Source organism: Cinclus cinclus, chromosome 4 (assembly GCF_963662255.1).
Source record: "Cinclus cinclus chromosome 4, bCinCin1.1, whole genome shotgun sequence".
In the NCBI taxonomy this organism is placed as follows: domain Eukaryota; kingdom Metazoa; phylum Chordata; class Aves; order Passeriformes; family Cinclidae; genus Cinclus; species Cinclus cinclus.
This window is the reverse complement of record NC_085049.1, coordinates 51,304,362-51,322,360: the sequence shown is the minus strand read 5'-3', so window position 1 is coordinate 51,322,360 and position 17,999 is coordinate 51,304,362. Positions and strand designations below refer to the sequence as shown.

Here is a 17,999-nt window from a genome sequence, read left to right as displayed (position 1 = left end):
ATTCCCGTTACATTTTCCCATACAATGCTGTGGTTCAGGTTTGTGACTGAAACTGTATTGATAAAACACTAATGTTCTGCTGAAGAGTGCTTGGACAGAGTCAAGGCCTTCTCTCTTCCACTCAGCAAGTAGCCTGGGGAGGGCAGAAGGCTTCCTTCTTTACATCCTTCCTAAGTAAAGAACTTGGCACTTGTCCTTGTTGAATTTACAAGGGTCCTGGTGACCTGTCCTCCCACCTTGCCTATGTCTGATTGCCCTCCTGTCCTGGCTTAAGGCAAATCTGGGAGGAAAACTTTGAATGGGTTCCCTCTAGGAAACAGATTCAAGCAGTCCTTCCCCCCAGCTGGTTCGAGGAAAAATATTTCCTTGGAGAAAAGTGGGGAAAAAACCCCTGTTTATTTAACGGGCAAAGCACTTCTCAGCACAAAAAATGAACAATACTAAACAGCAGAACCTCTCGCTGCTCCGAAGAGATGACAAATTCAGCAGAGTCCCTTCCATGGGTTGCAGCCTGGCTCACTCAGGCTGTTCTCAGTCCCTCCAGAGCTGGGAAATGTCACAGCTCAGGCCAGACTTGGTGGGACACAGGTGTGAGCTCCCAGTGCTCTTCTGGGTTTTCAGTCCAGAGCAGGTACAAACAATTCCAAGAAAAAGGGAAAAAAATCCACAGTCCAGGGAACTTTGCCTCAGCCAGCCAGAAAATCCAACCAAAAGCAAAGGAGAGCTCTCGCCTGCTGTCCACTGCAGACAGCACAGTCTGTGTGAAGGACGCAGGGCAGCAAGTGCAGTCTCTGATAGCAAACTCTCCACCTCTTCTCTCCCCCTTCACTCCTGGAGCCAGTCTTAAAGCTGTAGAACTCAATATTCAACACCAACAGAACAGATGATTTGGGATACAAGCATCATAAAGTCACCCCAAGACACCTCCCCTCAAAAACTGCCTTTGAATCCTTGTGGTCTGCAAGTGCAGTAAGTGTGCACTTCGTCTCCTGTTCCCAGTCTTTGGTAAGAGACATTAGAAGTACAAGTCAGCTTCCAGAAAGTAGCATGAGACACATTCTATTCATGATTAATGGATCATCTGAGCCTGACAACCCAACATTTATTTTTCTTATGCCCATTCATGTAGAATAAAATAAAAAATTAAATTTTAGGAATATGATTTTCCCCTCTCATTTTCACCATCTTGCAGAAATGTATATGAAACTTAGGTCCTTAGATTTTACTACAGTTTGTTCACAAGTCATATTCTAATTATAAACAGGCTTTTTTTTCTGCAAAAGGATAATGTTGTCTAAATATCAGACATGGAAAGACTTTCTCAATCATAGAAAAGGAGAGCTCTATTTTATTTTATGAAAAAGGAAGGAGAGAACACCATTTCAGGATGGTAAATAGATTAGGAAATATCAGCTTCCCATCTCCAAACCAGAAGCCAAAAATCACAGAAGTGGAGAAGACATATCTTGATGGTTTAATGGAGAAACATATGACTTTTAGGAGCCACTTGCACATTACATCTGTCATAAAAAAATGCACTATATAATTTCTCCCAACTAATTTCAATCTAATTGTTAATACAAACCTCTTTTCAAGTTAATCTGATTCTGAGCTATGGAGATTTTATTGCAGTTTAGTAAAAGCTGCAATAATACAACAATGTAACAAACTGTTAGCTAGCAACAAGATACCATGGTTATACAGGCTTAAACACAAACAGAAAAAAAGCCAGATTCTGAAAAAAAGTGCATACTTTTCCTGAACCAACAAAGTATGCAAGGCAAAGTCCAAACTAAAGCAATGTAAAACAGCACGTGCTTCACCTGCTCTGGCATAATATTCAGTACCTGGCAGAATAAAGAATCTACTTTTCCAAAAATTAAAACATAAGTTGGATATTCAAAGGACTGTAAGGATTTTGTGAACCTGCCAGGAAATGAAAAGGAACTATGAAAGAAAAAAAAAACCATGCAATATTACCATGTGCAGAAATGAGAATTTTGAGATATTTAGATACTACAAAACAATTAAAACATAGCATGTGTAATTTACCACTTGTGTGGTCTAAGTTGAAGCTACTGGACAACTAATCATGGTAACAGTGATAAAGGTAGCAAGCATGACAAAATTAAAGACCTGTAAACAGAACCATCTAATTCAGTGCCTTAAGAGAAAAGAGGTCAAATCTTTTGCAATTATTTAGAGTGCGAATAGCATATGCATGGAAAACAAATGCAGAAATAAAAATAGAGCATACTGAACCAACAGCCCAATTAGATTTGATCAAGTAAAAGTTGGAAATCATGTTAATATGATTATACAACTTTCAGGATTTAAGCTACAACTCCTGCATAGCACTGTACTATGTTGTGTCTATGAATTTATTCAACTACTACTAACTGCAGGTTTTGAACCACCTGTTTTCTCAAACTTACAGAAACAAAACTCAAGGCCCCCATAACTTAATACATGTCTAAAATAGACTTTGCTCTGAAGTCAACTATTCTAATCTCTTTCTTATCCTAATACATTTCCAGGCAAAAGACCCTAAAATTTGATTCATATGTCAACAAGAACTTCACTAAGAATACATTAAAAAATTTCTGAATGCAATTTGTATTCACATAAATACGTACTCCAATTCAGCAGCCTTTTTTTTCAGTTGAATATTTTCTTCAATTTGAACTTGACAAAGTCTCAGAAAAGTTCCTAATTCTGATGCTTTGATTCTTTCAATTGTGGGTAAAGTATGAAGGGTTAAGATTTCACCATCAAGCAACTGCAAACTAGGCAGGACCTCCAACATGGAAGACCTTAGGAAAAAAAAAATATAATTGGTTTTTTGTTTTTTGACAAAGTCCTTATGCTAAAGCACCCATTTGATTGATACAATCATGTAACAATACAGAACATAAAGATAATTCTCAAAATGTTTCCAAGTATTTGTCCTTATTTCATATGTTAACATATTAACTAAGAATTTATATCTGCACTAAAGAATAATATAAAGACCAAAGCACAGAACATAGCAAGACTTCTTAATATTACATTGGTATAAAGAGCACTTTTGAAATACTGACACCAAGAAAGTCAATGGCTAAATTCTCAAATCACTAGAGCTAGAACTTTACCTACACAAACCTTAACAGGAAAATTTGACACACTTGTGCATAGGCACCTGTAATAATTCAATTAGTAGGCAACAGCAAACTAAGTCATAGGATTAAGATACAGTAGTGATTTTGTTGATGCATCAAAAAACTTAAATTTTAAAACTCTTCATAATACTAAGCCTTGTCAATTCTACTCCCTTTATCATTTGCATATACCACATATACTGACATGCTATTTGGTATGCCTGACAGGAAAAAAAAAAAAATCTACTTTTGAAATACTGAATTCAGGTCAGTGAAAGGAATGAGAGCAAAGATGAAATTTCCTTGATATAAAAAGGACAGCTGTGGTCATTGATGCAAGGAAAAATATATATGAGAAACTTACCTAACTAAGAAACAAATAATCAAACAAACCATCAAAAACATTTAAAATGTGGTCTCAATGTGGTCTCATTTAAGTTACTGAGAGATGCAAACTGGTACTGCAATCTTGTTTCACATATTTTTGTACCAAACCAAATTTGTTGAAAGTTTGAAGACTGCAAAATTATATCAACTCTCAATATTTTCATTAACTCTGATTTAAGTAACAAAAACTCGAAAGAATACTAATTGTACGCTGTAAATCCACCTATTATTGAAAAAGATAATATTGCTTTCAAAATTTTGGAACTCCCTGACTATTCCCTGTGAAGTCAAAGGAGTACTACTCAACTCAGAAAACATACTCTAAGTTTAAAATCAGAGAAAGTCTCTACAACTGTGTCGTAATATTCCAAATAACAGAATAGAACATTGGTCTTTTGCAAATAGGAAACTTTCCTTTTTCCTTTTCTACTGTCCATCAATGAAGGCTAAGATCGTCTGAAGTACATTTGGAATAAAATCACGGGTTTAGATCGAACACATAGACAGAAATTACCAAAGCTGAAGTTGAATAGCGATACGCCAAAACAGTGATATATCAAAGCTGATCAATGATGGAAGTTTTGTCTCTTAGAGCTGTGGGATCTCAACACTCATTTTTCCAACTGGTTTCTCCTGGTGAAGGGCTGAGTCAATATTTCATTTCGTGAAAACTTCCTGGTGAATATTCTGTCACTTAAGAGGCTCTATTAATCATTACGGCATTGAAACATATTCCCCTAGGAGTGCTCAGACTGATCCCAGGGTTTAATTTTTAGAAAGAGATTTCTTACTACTTCACTTTTGTTGGTGTTATCGCTGGCTGGACATGAAAGTACAAAACCAATTGGGAAATTTTACAACTAATTCCTTTGTTGGAATCAAGGGGTTATGCAAAGTTCGCTGGAACATATTGTCTGAAGTTACAGTCAATGCTGTATTCAGCAAATCCATAATTCAAAGTATCCCATACTTTAAATCCTTTAGACAAATTAATCTCTTGTCTAATCATGAAAGCTGTATTGGTTTAAGCAATCTAAAGTGTCAGTTCTCATAGCTAAATTGAAATTCAGAAAGCTTTTCCCTTCAGGTTACAAGTGAAATAACACTTAGTTTTGTAAAATATTGGGAATTCAAACAATGGAAATGGAAATTTAACATTCACAGAAATTTATGAATGAAATTACCTCCAGGAACCATGGGGTGAAAATAAGTCTGTTCATTAAAAAATCAACCAAACCAATCAAGAATGTACTTACTTGTACAGCTTTCTTCTAACTAAAAGTTTGAAATAGTTTTCTCTTTTGATTGGTAATCCTAAATTTGTACAAAAATCTTCAAATGGAAGATATAAATGTAAGGGTGATTTTGGTTTTTCAGGTTTTAGTGTGGACAGCAGGACGAGGGCAGTGATCATACCCCTGTACTTGGCACTAGGGAGGCCATACATCAAGTACTATGTCTAATATGCAAAAAATTATACAAAAAACCTATTCATTTGCAATTTTACTCCTGTGGTTTACAAATCTATACAAGTACTTATTTCAGGAATCATGGTAACTGCATAGCATTTCATATGTCAAGTTCCTTTTCTGCCCTACATATTTTTTATATAGAGACACATCATAATCTCTAGGACTAGATCTTTGACTTTTTTGATCATTATTCCAGTATTATACACCACTCAAGGGCAAATGACTGCATTACCCTTACATCTCTTTCATAATTATAAGAGCAATTAATTTTTGATATAGAGATGAGGAAATTGAAGAAGCATAAAAAAACACTAATTTGCAACTACTAAGGAAAAATCAAACATTCATCCTGACTTTTTCTTCTAGCAGACACTACCCCTTCACTAGCTATGTGCAATATGAACCTGTCACACCAGCAAGACTGTTCAGACTATGTGGGAGTGTTTCTACTATTTAACTAAGATACATACAACAATCCATTATCTGATTTTGATTTGTGATTTAGCAAATCAAAGTATTTTTTTTACCTCCAGTTCTTTTCTTGGAGAAGAGGATTCCCACTCAATGACAACTCCTTTAGTTTACGGCATCCACTAAACCATGTATGGACTTCTTTAAGATCTGTAGTATAGCAGAAAGAAACCTAAATACGTCCGAATGCAGAACCATCTTATTTCCCATAAAATCTTACATGAAAATAAAATGTACCAACAACATAAAGTCCTAAATACTAGACTGCTATCCATACAGTATAGTTTTAACTAATACCTATAACATTCATGTTTGGAAAATATTTGCATATTTTCCATATTAATGTCTCTAATAAATACATGGGAACAGTCCCATTCAAATAAATTTATAATTTAACTAGAAAATTCTTATTTTAATGTTTTGGGGTTTTTTTTCAGCACAACTCACCTGACAAGCAGTTATTTTTGATATCTAGCTTTTCCAAAAATACAAATGAATTTAAAGGCACAAGGTCAGTTAATCTAAGAAAAAAACAGAAAAGATTTTTTAAAAAAATAAATTTAAACAGCAGTTCATCAACAGAAAGGCACCAGAATCTTTTGCAGGTACGACAATTTACTTATTTATATAAGAAAATGCCCATTTATCTATCCAAGATGCTAGGCCTAATTACTGAAATTTTAACTTGAAAATATTTCTTTGTTTACTCAGCATCTCAGCTTTTAATATTTTATCATTAATAGTTATTTATCTGATAAATATTTCATTCTGTTCCCTCCATTTAGTGCTGAAGATCTAAAGTCTTATAAAATTTACACAACTCAGATGGCTTTTCTTTAGGCACCATAACTAGAATGGTACTAATAGAAAGTCCTGATTCTGGAGAAAAAATAAAATTTGCTTGGCTTCTTTCCTCTTTCCTCAGACTTCTTATCAAGTTGTTTCTCTTCTCCAATCAGCATGCTACTTCCTAGATCCTAAAACTAGCACAACTGTTTTCATGGATGTATTTTTCAACAGGTCAAGTCTGCACTATCATGTAACACATGTTTAGTGCTTCCTCTGTGTTACTGCTTCTGTGAGATTGTGTCAAATAGGTGCTGATTACTGAGACAGTTATGGAACTGCTTTTGGAATAGCCTTTCTTTCATTATCAGAGATTTTCTTGAGCAATAATGCAGCAAAGCAGCACTAAAGACAGGACAAAATTTGCAGTATTGAAGAGTAAATGTAAAGAAACTGAGCTGACATTCATCTATACAAAGGGGCTGGGACTTTAAGATGTGAGTTATTGCTACTTCTAAAGGATTATGGCTCAGCGTTATTTCTTTGCTTACAAACTTTCATTAATGCAAGAATGAATGTTGAATGGTTTGTTCACCTGCCAGGTTATTGCCAAATATTAGCTTTCAGATTAAAGTTTATCTTGGTTTATATTAAATATGAAAGAGGCAGGAAAAAGTAAAAATCAAGATGCAAAGAATCCCAATTATCAACTAAAACTTGAATGTTTAAGGACCTGGTTCACTAACTACAGCTTTTTTAAAGAAATACATGTTTAGGTAACATGTTTCATCCCTGTAAGGGCAAGGTCCTAGCATCATAGAGAATCATAACAGAAATGTCACTGTATGTGGTCAGTTTGTGACTGCTAATTTTCACAGAAATTAGTATTTTTTTGAGGGTGTAGTGCTTTTTGAAAGGGATAAATGATCATTTTTTTGTCTGAAATATGGCCCTAAAAAAAAGTACTCAAAATTGTTGAGAGAAAAAAATGCATCTTTGTTAGTGAAATGTCTGAATATGTTGTGTTTCCAGCACAGGCTTTACAACTGAAAGGCAGAGCTGAATTTTACTCTGGTGCACAAATTATGGAATAAATATTAGCTGTAGATTATTTAATCATACAGAAAATACAACCAAATTCAAAACAGAAAAAAAAATAATTTCCACATTCAGTTGAGAAGACAACATAACATCTTAAGAGCAAATTCAGAGAAACAGATATAAAGACAACTGAGTATGTGCCACTGTACTTCCATTTCTTTTTCAAACTACATTTTAAAGTTGTCCTGGTTCTAGTCCTACTTAGTTCTATTTCCTTCATGCCATGGAAGTTTTCCATGGAATGAAATAATTATGAACAACTATTGACTCTATAAAGCATTAAGCCTTATCTGTAGATCTGTATATAGAACTACAAATTTCAGCATTTTAGTTTGTCATCATCAGTCAACAGTACCTAAATATATTTAATATTCATAGCAAATATCATCATTGATATTACTGGCTAAAAGTATGGCTGCAAAAGCTGAAAATTCAGAACTATAGATTCATATATTCAGAAGACAAATGCCATATTTTGCATAAGGGACAAAAAATAATGCAGAGCTTTTATTTATGAGTTCTCTGGATCTTTATCAGGATAGGTTGTGATGAATTAGAACTTGTCTCCTGGACTGTCTTTGCCTGCCGTTGGCATTATGAGAGTTAAAACATTTCTCCGTCATTCTATAGCTTTCCCTTTACTGACATTCTTTGTTAATTTTTTTCCTAAGAAAATTCAAACCAGAAAGACAAAGGACATTACTGAAAACTTAATACTACTTGACCTTGTCACATTAGCCCTGGGCATAAGAGAGATATAAATTACAAAGAAGACACAAAAGTAAAAGATATTCACAAAAAAGCAAGCTATAGCTTCCTTTTTCTGCTCCCATTTAAAGCGCTACCAGAAGAGGCCAGAGACAGAGTTTATGTAGTTTATGTGGCTGCATCAGAAATCAAGATTTAAGAATAGTTGCAAGTATCCATCAGAAAAAATAAAATTGTGTTTCTGAACATGAATGGCAGTTACTGCTCAAGATAGTATAAATTCTGCTGTGCAACTGCTTTTCCCCAGAAAAATTAGTGTTGATGCTAATACACCATTAGCAGGAAGCAGGGCAAAATAACTAAAATAAATTTACTATAATCTAGATCTTTAGGCAAAGACCAAATTTCTTTTTCATTCCTTAAATTAAAGACAGTTCAGTTTGCAATAATCATTGTATTTATGAGCAGCAAATATACAGAATATAGGAAATTTGTCAGGTAGCCACTTCACTTCTTGAATACTCTAGTAGGCAGTACTTCAAGTACATTAGCCATGATGCCACATACTTAGAGATAAACTTATCACCAGCAACAAATTACTGAAAAATCTAGAGTTGTAAGGATAGGAAACCACTATATATCAATACAGCTTTTTTCATGAATGGCTTATTTCAACATCCAATGACATTTAGATTTGTCATGATAATTCTGGAAAAGTGGTCAAATTCTCAAAACATCATGGCCTGCAAGGAGCTTAACTCTCACATCTGAGAAATTCAGTTAAAAATACAGATACCAGATATATTTGAGAGAAGAATGCATGCTAAGAAAGAGCCAACGTTTTAGCATTTCTAGTAAAAGCCTTTTAGGAATAATATGCATCTAGATGTAAAAACATGGGAGCAACATGTACACAACAAATTTGATTCGGGACAAACCATTTTCCCAAAATGAAAGGAACTTTTGAGTTCACTGCATTATTTTTTTTTTTTTTGTTTTAATGTCTATCTCACTTAGGATATCTTAGTGAAAAGCAAGAGAGCAAAAAAAAAAAAAAAAGGAACAACTTTGTCTTATTAATACCACATTAGAACAGAAATGTTAGGAGGGATTTTGCCTCTTTGAAGTTGAAAAAAAAGGGCTACCTGAACAGCACATTTAGTGTCTCACTGTAAAACCTTTAAATGAATAAGACATTAACTAGTAAACTACATAAATTAAATGGGATTACATTTGTAAATATACATGTAAAGATACACGTAAATATAAATGCCACAGGAAGTCTTAACACATATTAAAAATTTATGAATTTTACCCAAGGACAAGGTTGTTTCCCCCTATACCTAAATTTTTATCCACAAAGGAAGAAAAAAGAATATGTCCCTTTTTAAAACTAACTTAACAGTTGTGTCTTCAGCTGCTATAAAATAGAGAACGGATCTTAATAGTCCAAGTTCTGCAGTAACCAAGTCAAAAGGAAATTCATCACTGTCTCTGTTCAACTGCACATTGATCAAGAATATTCTTTGTATATAAAAGCCACAATAAAACACTTCATAAAAGCAGCAGTGGTGAAATAGCTGTCTTTTTTCCATTTGAAGGAGTTAATCACTACCTGTTTTAGCTCCTTGTTAGACTGCAGGTTTAAAACAATTTAAAACAAATAATTTTTGGAGTTTTACCTTTGACAATTTCAGGTTTATGATGCAGACAAAGCATCTCAGGAATAAAAATGTCCTGTAAATTAGTATAAGAATTTTCTTTTCACAGTACATCACTTTCAGAAAAAAATAGATTCATAGCATTATCATTATATTGGCTTCCTGCAATCAGTAAAGAGGAAATGGCACTCACTGCACACTTGGAAAAAATTCATAAAATTGCACTGGCTGTAGGATAAAAGTAAAGAAACAGCTTTTCTTTCAACAGCTTACTCCATTACATTCACTGTTTCTATGGAACATCAAGTTACTTATCCTATAGCACACACATATGGAGCTGCTTATAAGTGTACATAAAGTGAGTGTAACAGAGCAGGCTACTGAAATGCCAGGAATTTTGAGGCTTTTAATATGAATTTATGGCTATCTTGTCCTGTTTGTCACAAAGATTTGACAAAAGTTATAGATACATCATGGAAAGGGGAATGGTTTGGGGGCAAGATGCACACATATTTTCAGCACATCCAGTTTGTTGATGCAACAATATCTCCTTTCTCATAGCCCAGCAAAAGGAATTCAGAAAACCAAACACTACATCTGTGCTTGGCTACTGGAAAACCAGAGCAAGCACTACAATGGCCATTAAAAACTGTACGATGGTAGGATAGGCAAGTGACTTAAGGTATAACTATATGACCAGCACAGCACAACCTAAATCCAGAGGCTGCATTCAAGCTATCCCTGAGATGTGCTCCCCTGGAAGGCGTATGAGATCTTCAAGGAGTTTTGCAAACACTTTATTACACACGGGATAGCTACACTGAAGGATGAAGAGGAAACTACAAGAATATAGAGCCACATTATTATGTGTTCCAGAAAAAAGTGGACAAGGAAAAAAAAAAGCTAATTAAGAGTAAGAATTAAATCAAGCGGTGTGACTCAAAATCCAAAGCTTAACATATAATGCACTCACTTAATCACAGGCAGAAAGCACTTTTTCCAAACTCCAAAAGAATTAATATGGGAACAAAAAAATCCCAAACCCTAGAAGACTGAGCAGGAACTTGGAGATTAGGTTCTGTAGGTATTTTATTTATATCCAAGAATCTCCATGAATAGTATCTCACTAGAGATGTTATGAAAACAGTTTGAAAAGTTCTCTAAAAATATAGGTTGCATATACTTAAATAATATTCAATTTCCATTAAGGACATTGCTTATAATAGCTGGACTCAGTTTTATTTTTTCCCACAGACTCCCAGACACAATTGGCTCTGCTGAACTAAATGTCACACAGGATGGGATTCTTCTGTTCAGATGTAGACACCTATACATGAGGTGGTCATTTTGATTTTTTTACTAGTCAGTGAAGATGGACAGGCACTTTTAGGCTATGATTAGTCTCAAAGCAGGCAGCTATAAATGGCAGATGAATCACTCTTTAGAAACATCTGTTCACTAACAGGAGAGTGAAGTAATTAGTTGAGAGTGTATTCCTATATATGGTATGTAGTATTCTGTTTGTTAAGCTAAGATCAGTCTTATTCAGAACAAAATGATCACAGTATAGAAAAATAATGGATATTAATTTAAAATCAATACTCCTATTAACATATTGAAAATTCTAATAAATGCTTCATATTGTTTTTAGCAGAAGTTAAATTGAGAAAAATGGGGGGTGGGGGAAAAAAGACTTTTAATCCAGGATATCTGGTCATTCTACCTCTAAAGACACATAGATTATCTTAGAAAACAAACAGAAAACTAATTACAGAGAACTTGAGTGCATGATCCAGTTTTATGCTGCTTGTCTCAATCCTTCTTTATTTTATACCTTTTAAACAGAACCATAAGAGAGAAAAGCTAAAGCAAATATACTTGTTTTGGAGGATATTAACATATGTATGTAAAATAAAAAACATTTTTATTTGTCCTTTCTAACTCTAGTACTTGCCCTTAACTTAGCCTTCAAAGTCTGTTTTGAATAAGCTAGCTGTGAAATATGAAGTTTGACAGACATACTCTAGAAACAATTGCTAAAGAAAGAAAGAAACCCACCATGGTTTTAATAATGCCTCAATGCTCAAGAATTATTTTCACATAACATCTAAAACAAAAAAATTAATTTACATAGTTAATGCTGTTTCAAATTTTCTTACATAGAGGTAGCCAATGTAATTACATGCCAACCACATATTTTTATTTTTAAAGAATATCCCAAAAAGATAGTAAAATTTCAACCATACTGAGAATTATACTTTTCAGACAAATGTAATGTTAATAAATTCCTCTGGATCAGTTCTATAATTAGAAGACTGTTTCTTACTTACCTATTTTGAGACAGCAAAAGAATTTGCAATAGAGGCAACCAATACAAAGAAAGCATTCTCAAAGAAGAAATGCTATTGTCATCCAAATATAGTTCTCTTAAGAGAACATGATTTTCCAGTCTTGGAAGCTAAATAGAAAGAAGATGGTTATTTAAGATTAATATAAATTAGAGAAATAACAATGGAATGCTTACCAGATGCTTTTCATAAATCATTACTAAGTACAAGCAAAACTCACATTTTGGACATATGTATAATTTCCTTATTATGTATGTACCAGTTGTCACACATAATCTCTATCTATCAGGTGGTAAATACTTTTTAATGCCTTCTATCACACCTGAATAGTCAATATAAAAAATTAAAGAAAAAAAATCTCAAGAGCCCAAGAGTCACACCCTTACTATTTTATTCATGCAGTTATTTGTTGCTTATTGACAGTGCTTTTCATCACTTGAATTCATAGGAGAATAACTGCTAGTAAATACGATTAAGCAAAGAGTTAGCAAACAACTTTTCTCTTTAAACACTGCAGCACAAAATTCAAGTTTTGGAGAATCAACATACATTAAATAACATGATTATCATCAAGGTGTTAATAATGATATTATCATTACACATTAGTAATGGTAAGAAGCAATTACTTATATGTAACAACAATTATATCATTATTACCAGCCTGTTATAATTATCTTAATATTATAACAGGACCTATAAGTAATAGCAATCTTTTGTTACACAAAATCAGAATCATATAATCGGAATTATATAAAATCAAAAACTAGATGCTATAAATGAAGGAGAAACCTTAATCACAGAGTCCAATTTTTCAAGGACTTGGGAGTAAGAAAACAATTAACTGCTAGCCATTTGTATCTTTGAAAAATTGCCCTCTGATAAGGGGAAAAAAAGTCTTACCTAAGAGCATGAAATATCCCACACCAATCAAAGAGCACGTGCTCAAAATGCTGAAAAATACAACTGTTAGCAAAGATGTAGGCACAACAGCCACTAAATTCAAAGCTTTTACCTCCTGGAGATTATTGCCCTGCAACTTCAGAACCTGAAGCAGGCCACAATTCTCAATGCCTTCAACTTGTGCGAGATGATTGAAAGAGCAGTCTAGGTGAATGAGAGTAGGTACCTCACAAAGACCTTTTGTGCTGATTAACTGATTATGGTCCACTATTAATTGTTGAAGATTTTTCAGTGACTCCAGGCCACCTGAAAGTTCAAGATTTAAGACATGATGAAATAAAAATCTCTTGTCATTCAAATACTAAGAAAACTCTGAATTTTCTGTATCTTCTCTGATGTAACAATTAGTAATACTTCCACATAGGGTTTAAAAAGAATTACTGTATTTTGACCCTATTGCATATACAGTGCATATGGTTCACAAATTTCTGATCCTGTTAATCAAGCAATAATAACAGTTCATAATCTTTTTGGTACTTCTGTTGGAAGAGAACATTCTTTTAGTGATAAACTGTACTTACTGTGCTTTAACAGCTTTACAACTGCTCTGTGAAATGCTAACAGCCCTCTTAAAATAATCAATCAGAACAAACCCACTGTGTTTGTTAATTTTTATTATTTCATTTTTTGAAGGTTTCTTGTTAATGTATCAGCAAGGTTAGGAAAAACTGCATTAAAACTTAGGCCAGTACCACTGTTATTATTTAAATTAGTCTTGTCTAAGGAATAATGACAAAATCTTTTTAAGAAATTTATAAAGAAAATTTAGTGCCTTTAAGAACAAAGTTATAGCACCATAGCCATTCCACTCTCAACAAATTTACTCCTGCCATCTACATGAATGACTATGCAATCTCTCCACAAAAGAAAGGCAAAGCAATTCCCATCAGCATCTGTTTCTTGCACAGAATGTAACCCAAATCATCCTTACAACAGCAAAAATTACATTGCCATCCCACAATCTTACACATGCAATGACACTGATCCATCTAACTTGCTACAGATCCAAGCAGCTTTTCTGTATCTCTGTAGTAAAAAAAAATCCTTTGAAGGGATATCCTTTACAAAACTTATCTAAAATAAGGAATTTCTGATTTTACTTCTGTTTCATGTATTAGATAATTTAGTTAAGTTAGGATTATTTGAGGGAACACTTTGTCTCATCTTTATCCCACCCAAAATTTCACAAGTTCCCCAAAGAAAGCTGGATGAGCTTTCAAATAGTGACTGTCTTTGTGACTGTCCTCTGAAAACAAACCAGATTATGAAACCAGAGATCAGTTTGCACCATGAACTATTGAGAACACAGAAGAGGACTTATATATGAAAACAAATTATAAGGAGAAAACTGAAGCAAAAAATTAAATATCAAAACAGCAGTAAATTCTTAAAACTTCTCACTATAGGCATTCCAATAATTTTAATTTAAAAATGGAAAGTACTTAGTGAAAAGAATGCAATTGTCTGACATTAAAGTCATGTCATCTTAAATATAACACACGTCCTATAATCTAACTTCAAAACTGTGCTTTAGGAAATAAATATGCAAATCTTTAGTTATTCTGAAACATTTCAAACATGCCCATGACATTACTACCCTGGCTGCAAAATCCTGCTCTGTATTTTTCTTTCGTGCTTAGACACAGATAAAAAAGGAACCAGCACCATCTAGTGGTTTCAGAAACACTTTCATGTTTTCCTGCGTTGGCTCCCAAGACTTCCTCGTAAGAGCGGTTGCTTCTTAAAGCTCCACTTCTCAGTTACCAGCTTAGCAGTACTGGAAACTTTAAAAGCACTCTGTGAGCCTGTAGTGGGACTGAGAAGAGAGACTGCACACACGATAAGAAAAGACAAGTAGGTAAAACAGAATCTGGAAATTTTCTTCTCTGTATGCAAAGCACCTTTTTTTACTCTTCCTCACCTGAATATCATTCAGAATATTCTGGAATTATCAAATGCAGTCCAACAGAAAACACACAATAATAATGTAAATACAAACAGATGGTGTTTTACTGGTTCTTCTGCCCACATGCAAAATCAAACATAAGCATGAAAGTTTTCTGCACATTTCCACAAGATATTGTGTGTTTTACATATGATGCAACAAACAAAAGTTATAGCAGCCATAGGAAAAGCATTTTGTTGATAAATACATGGTTTCAGCAAGATTCAAGGAGAACCTTTATGTAAGTTCTCAGCAATTTTCAAAGTGCAGCTGAAGTCTGCTAGCAAGGGACTCTCAGCTATTGATGCAGTTCTGAAGTCACTTCTAGGTGTGACAAAGACAACTAACAACAGGGTGAAAGCTGACAGCAAACATAAAAATGACAAAAAAACCCCAAATAAAACCCTCAAAAAAACAAAACTAAAAAGGCATCTGATAAAAAAAACCCCACTCTATGCTGTCTTAAAAAGAGTATATTGAAAGCAGCATTTATGATCATCCATGGTTATGCACTACTATTCGAGTTGCCAGGATTTTTACCCAGCATTCTATGGCAATGTAGATACCCTGCAGAAGTGTATTCGAAGACTTGAGTCAGAATGCTAATAGTTTTTGTGCATGAAAATTTTTAAGTAAAGCATTCACCCTCAAAATACAAACATGTGCACTCAACTTCAGTGTGTTACTGTCACAATTATGTAATTTGAGATCATGTATTCTTAAGGGGAAAAAAGTATAATTGAGAATATTTCTCTTACTGCTATTTTTAAGGGATTTTTGGAAACCCTAGTTTTTCCCTTATTGATGCTATATTTCAATGAAAGGAGAAAAGAATAAAAGGAGAAATCATAGTATGCCAGAAATTTCCTACAATAAGTCACTAAAACTTAAATATTATAAACGTAAATAAGCTTTACTGCACAGTACTGGAACTTCCAAAATTGCTAAGGGACATCCTGCAGGATTTACAGACGTGAGGGATATCCTAACATTTTATAAGCCACAAATCCATTTTTATGCATTCTGTGCACCTACTAAATATGATATGAAATAAATCCTGTATTATGCAGCTGTTTTAACCTAAAATCCTCAAAGCAATTCCGGAAACGAATAAAACCCACGTTTGAAGATGACTTTGTGAACATTTATTTACCCACTTAAATTTATTAGAGACTCAGTAACTGTAGCAGTGCACTGCACAAAAGAGAAAGTACCAGAGGATCTTACTCCACTTGGGCTGTATGAAGTTACCACACTCCACACCGATGCCACATTCTTAAATGTTAAATGTCATCCACTAAAACAATGTCAATCTTACAGTAACCTTGCAGACATTTTTATCAAATAAGATCAATCTGAATAAGAATCTTATCAAGCACTATTTGCCACAAGAACATGGATGAAACTTTTTAACCATTTTAATGTTCCTCATTAGAGTACTGATATGCTTTTACAGTAAACATTGATTTCTCAGCACTTTTATTTTCACATATTAAAAATTTTCTTCACGAGTACTAACATTTAAATATATTAGCAAAAAATATTGATAATATCTTCATCAAAGTCTCTACATCTACAGAATGTTTTTAAGCTTTCCCATTTTCTGTTTGCTACACCCTTGCTGTTTATCATGAAACTGTATTTTCCATGTTCATGGGGTTACTTAACAGTCTTATTTAACAGTGGAACTACTTCTTATTTACAAGTCTTATGTGAATGTGTTTCATCTATGAGCTTAATAATTGTTTTTAATTATTTTCCTATTGTCCAGCAGACTCAAGACAGACAACATGATTTCTATGTTAACTACTTACTGTGCCAGTCAGCAATACCCTGGAATTCCCTGCAGTTGCACAGCTAGGCTTTGCTTTCATTATGTCTGTAGATAATCTTAACTCAGGCTACTCACATAGTCCAGCTAACTTAGTGCAGTTAACATTAGTGGCCCTTTCAGAAATATTTAAATTCTCTTTGGCTGACAATAGTTACATGACCTGCTAGATGGAATACATGGCAGCAGCTAAGCCATGCTTTAAGATGAAGGTTTTTTCCCAAGTCTGTCTCCTTGAGCTTAGCAGCTGACTGGCTCTAAAACCAAGGGGTGTATAATTCTCAATATGAACTGTGTAACTATTGTTATACAAATTGGAATAATTTTCTTACCAATTCGAGTGATTCTATTGTAGGAAAGTTCAAGATTTTGGAGATTTTTGCATCCATTTAAGCCACAAACTGATGAAAGACGGTTCTTATTCAGAATGAGAATACAGAGATTTTCCAGATTTGCACAGTCAATTACCTGAATGTCATTGTCCTGCAGTAAAAGAAAATGAGAATATTAAATAGCATCTGAAGTGAAGTACCAGAACTAAGCAAAAATATAGCAGATTGCCTTCATTGCTTATTTTTATCCTAAACTCTTAGCTAGGAGTAAGGGCTTTTTCCATTAGGAAAAAAAAAAAAAATCACACGTCCTAGAAATGACCTTTTGTGTCCTGCTGAAATAGAACAAGAATATATCTTGAAATTCATTCTGGCTCTGAAAATGCCCAAAGCTGAAAAAAAAAGAGCATAAAAAAAAGTTAAGAACAGAGCAGTCTCTTCCATATATGTTTCCTACCTCCTGAAACCCTGAGAGACTGAACTAAAAACTGCATAGAAACATCTTATTTACTAGATGCTAATGAAGACAGCTGTAATTTTGCTGGAATCCTATCTACTAATAGCAAAAGTCTGCATTTAGAGATACCTTGGTCACAAGTATTGACACTATTCTAAGCTAATATTCTTCTTCTAATGCATCTTTCTTTTTTAAACATTCCTTTCCCCAGGTTACTTTAATAATGCTTCCTGAGATTTCTCCTTCACTATTTGCTGTGCTTGGTCTTTTCATCTGGAAAATGTTGTTGTTAAAACACATTAAATTAAAAATGTGAACAAAGCCATTTCATGTAAATTGCCAAGCTCTGGAACAAAGATGCAATACAGAGAAAAAGCTTTCTTTAGTCATTAAATAGGGCCAT

General features: G+C 33.9%; 1 protein-coding gene across 1 annotated transcript in view; it reads right to left on the bottom strand.

Moving 5' to 3' along the window:
• Window positions 1–17,999, bottom strand: part of LRRIQ1 (leucine rich repeats and IQ motif containing 1) — a 102,084-nt gene that overhangs the window by 74,529 nt on the left and 9,556 nt on the right. The window contains exons 9-14 of the mRNA XM_062492514.1: window positions 17,140–17,290; window positions 13,084–13,277; window positions 12,054–12,181; window positions 5,915–5,988; window positions 5,524–5,617; window positions 2,637–2,813 (exon numbers count right to left, since the gene is read on the bottom strand). Of these exons, the coding sequence (XP_062348498.1) occupies window positions 2,637–2,813; window positions 5,524–5,617; window positions 5,915–5,988; window positions 12,054–12,181; window positions 13,084–13,277; window positions 17,140–17,290 (818 nt within the window). The remainder of the gene's footprint in view (window positions 1–2,636; window positions 2,814–5,523; window positions 5,618–5,914; window positions 5,989–12,053; window positions 12,182–13,083; window positions 13,278–17,139; window positions 17,291–17,999) is intronic.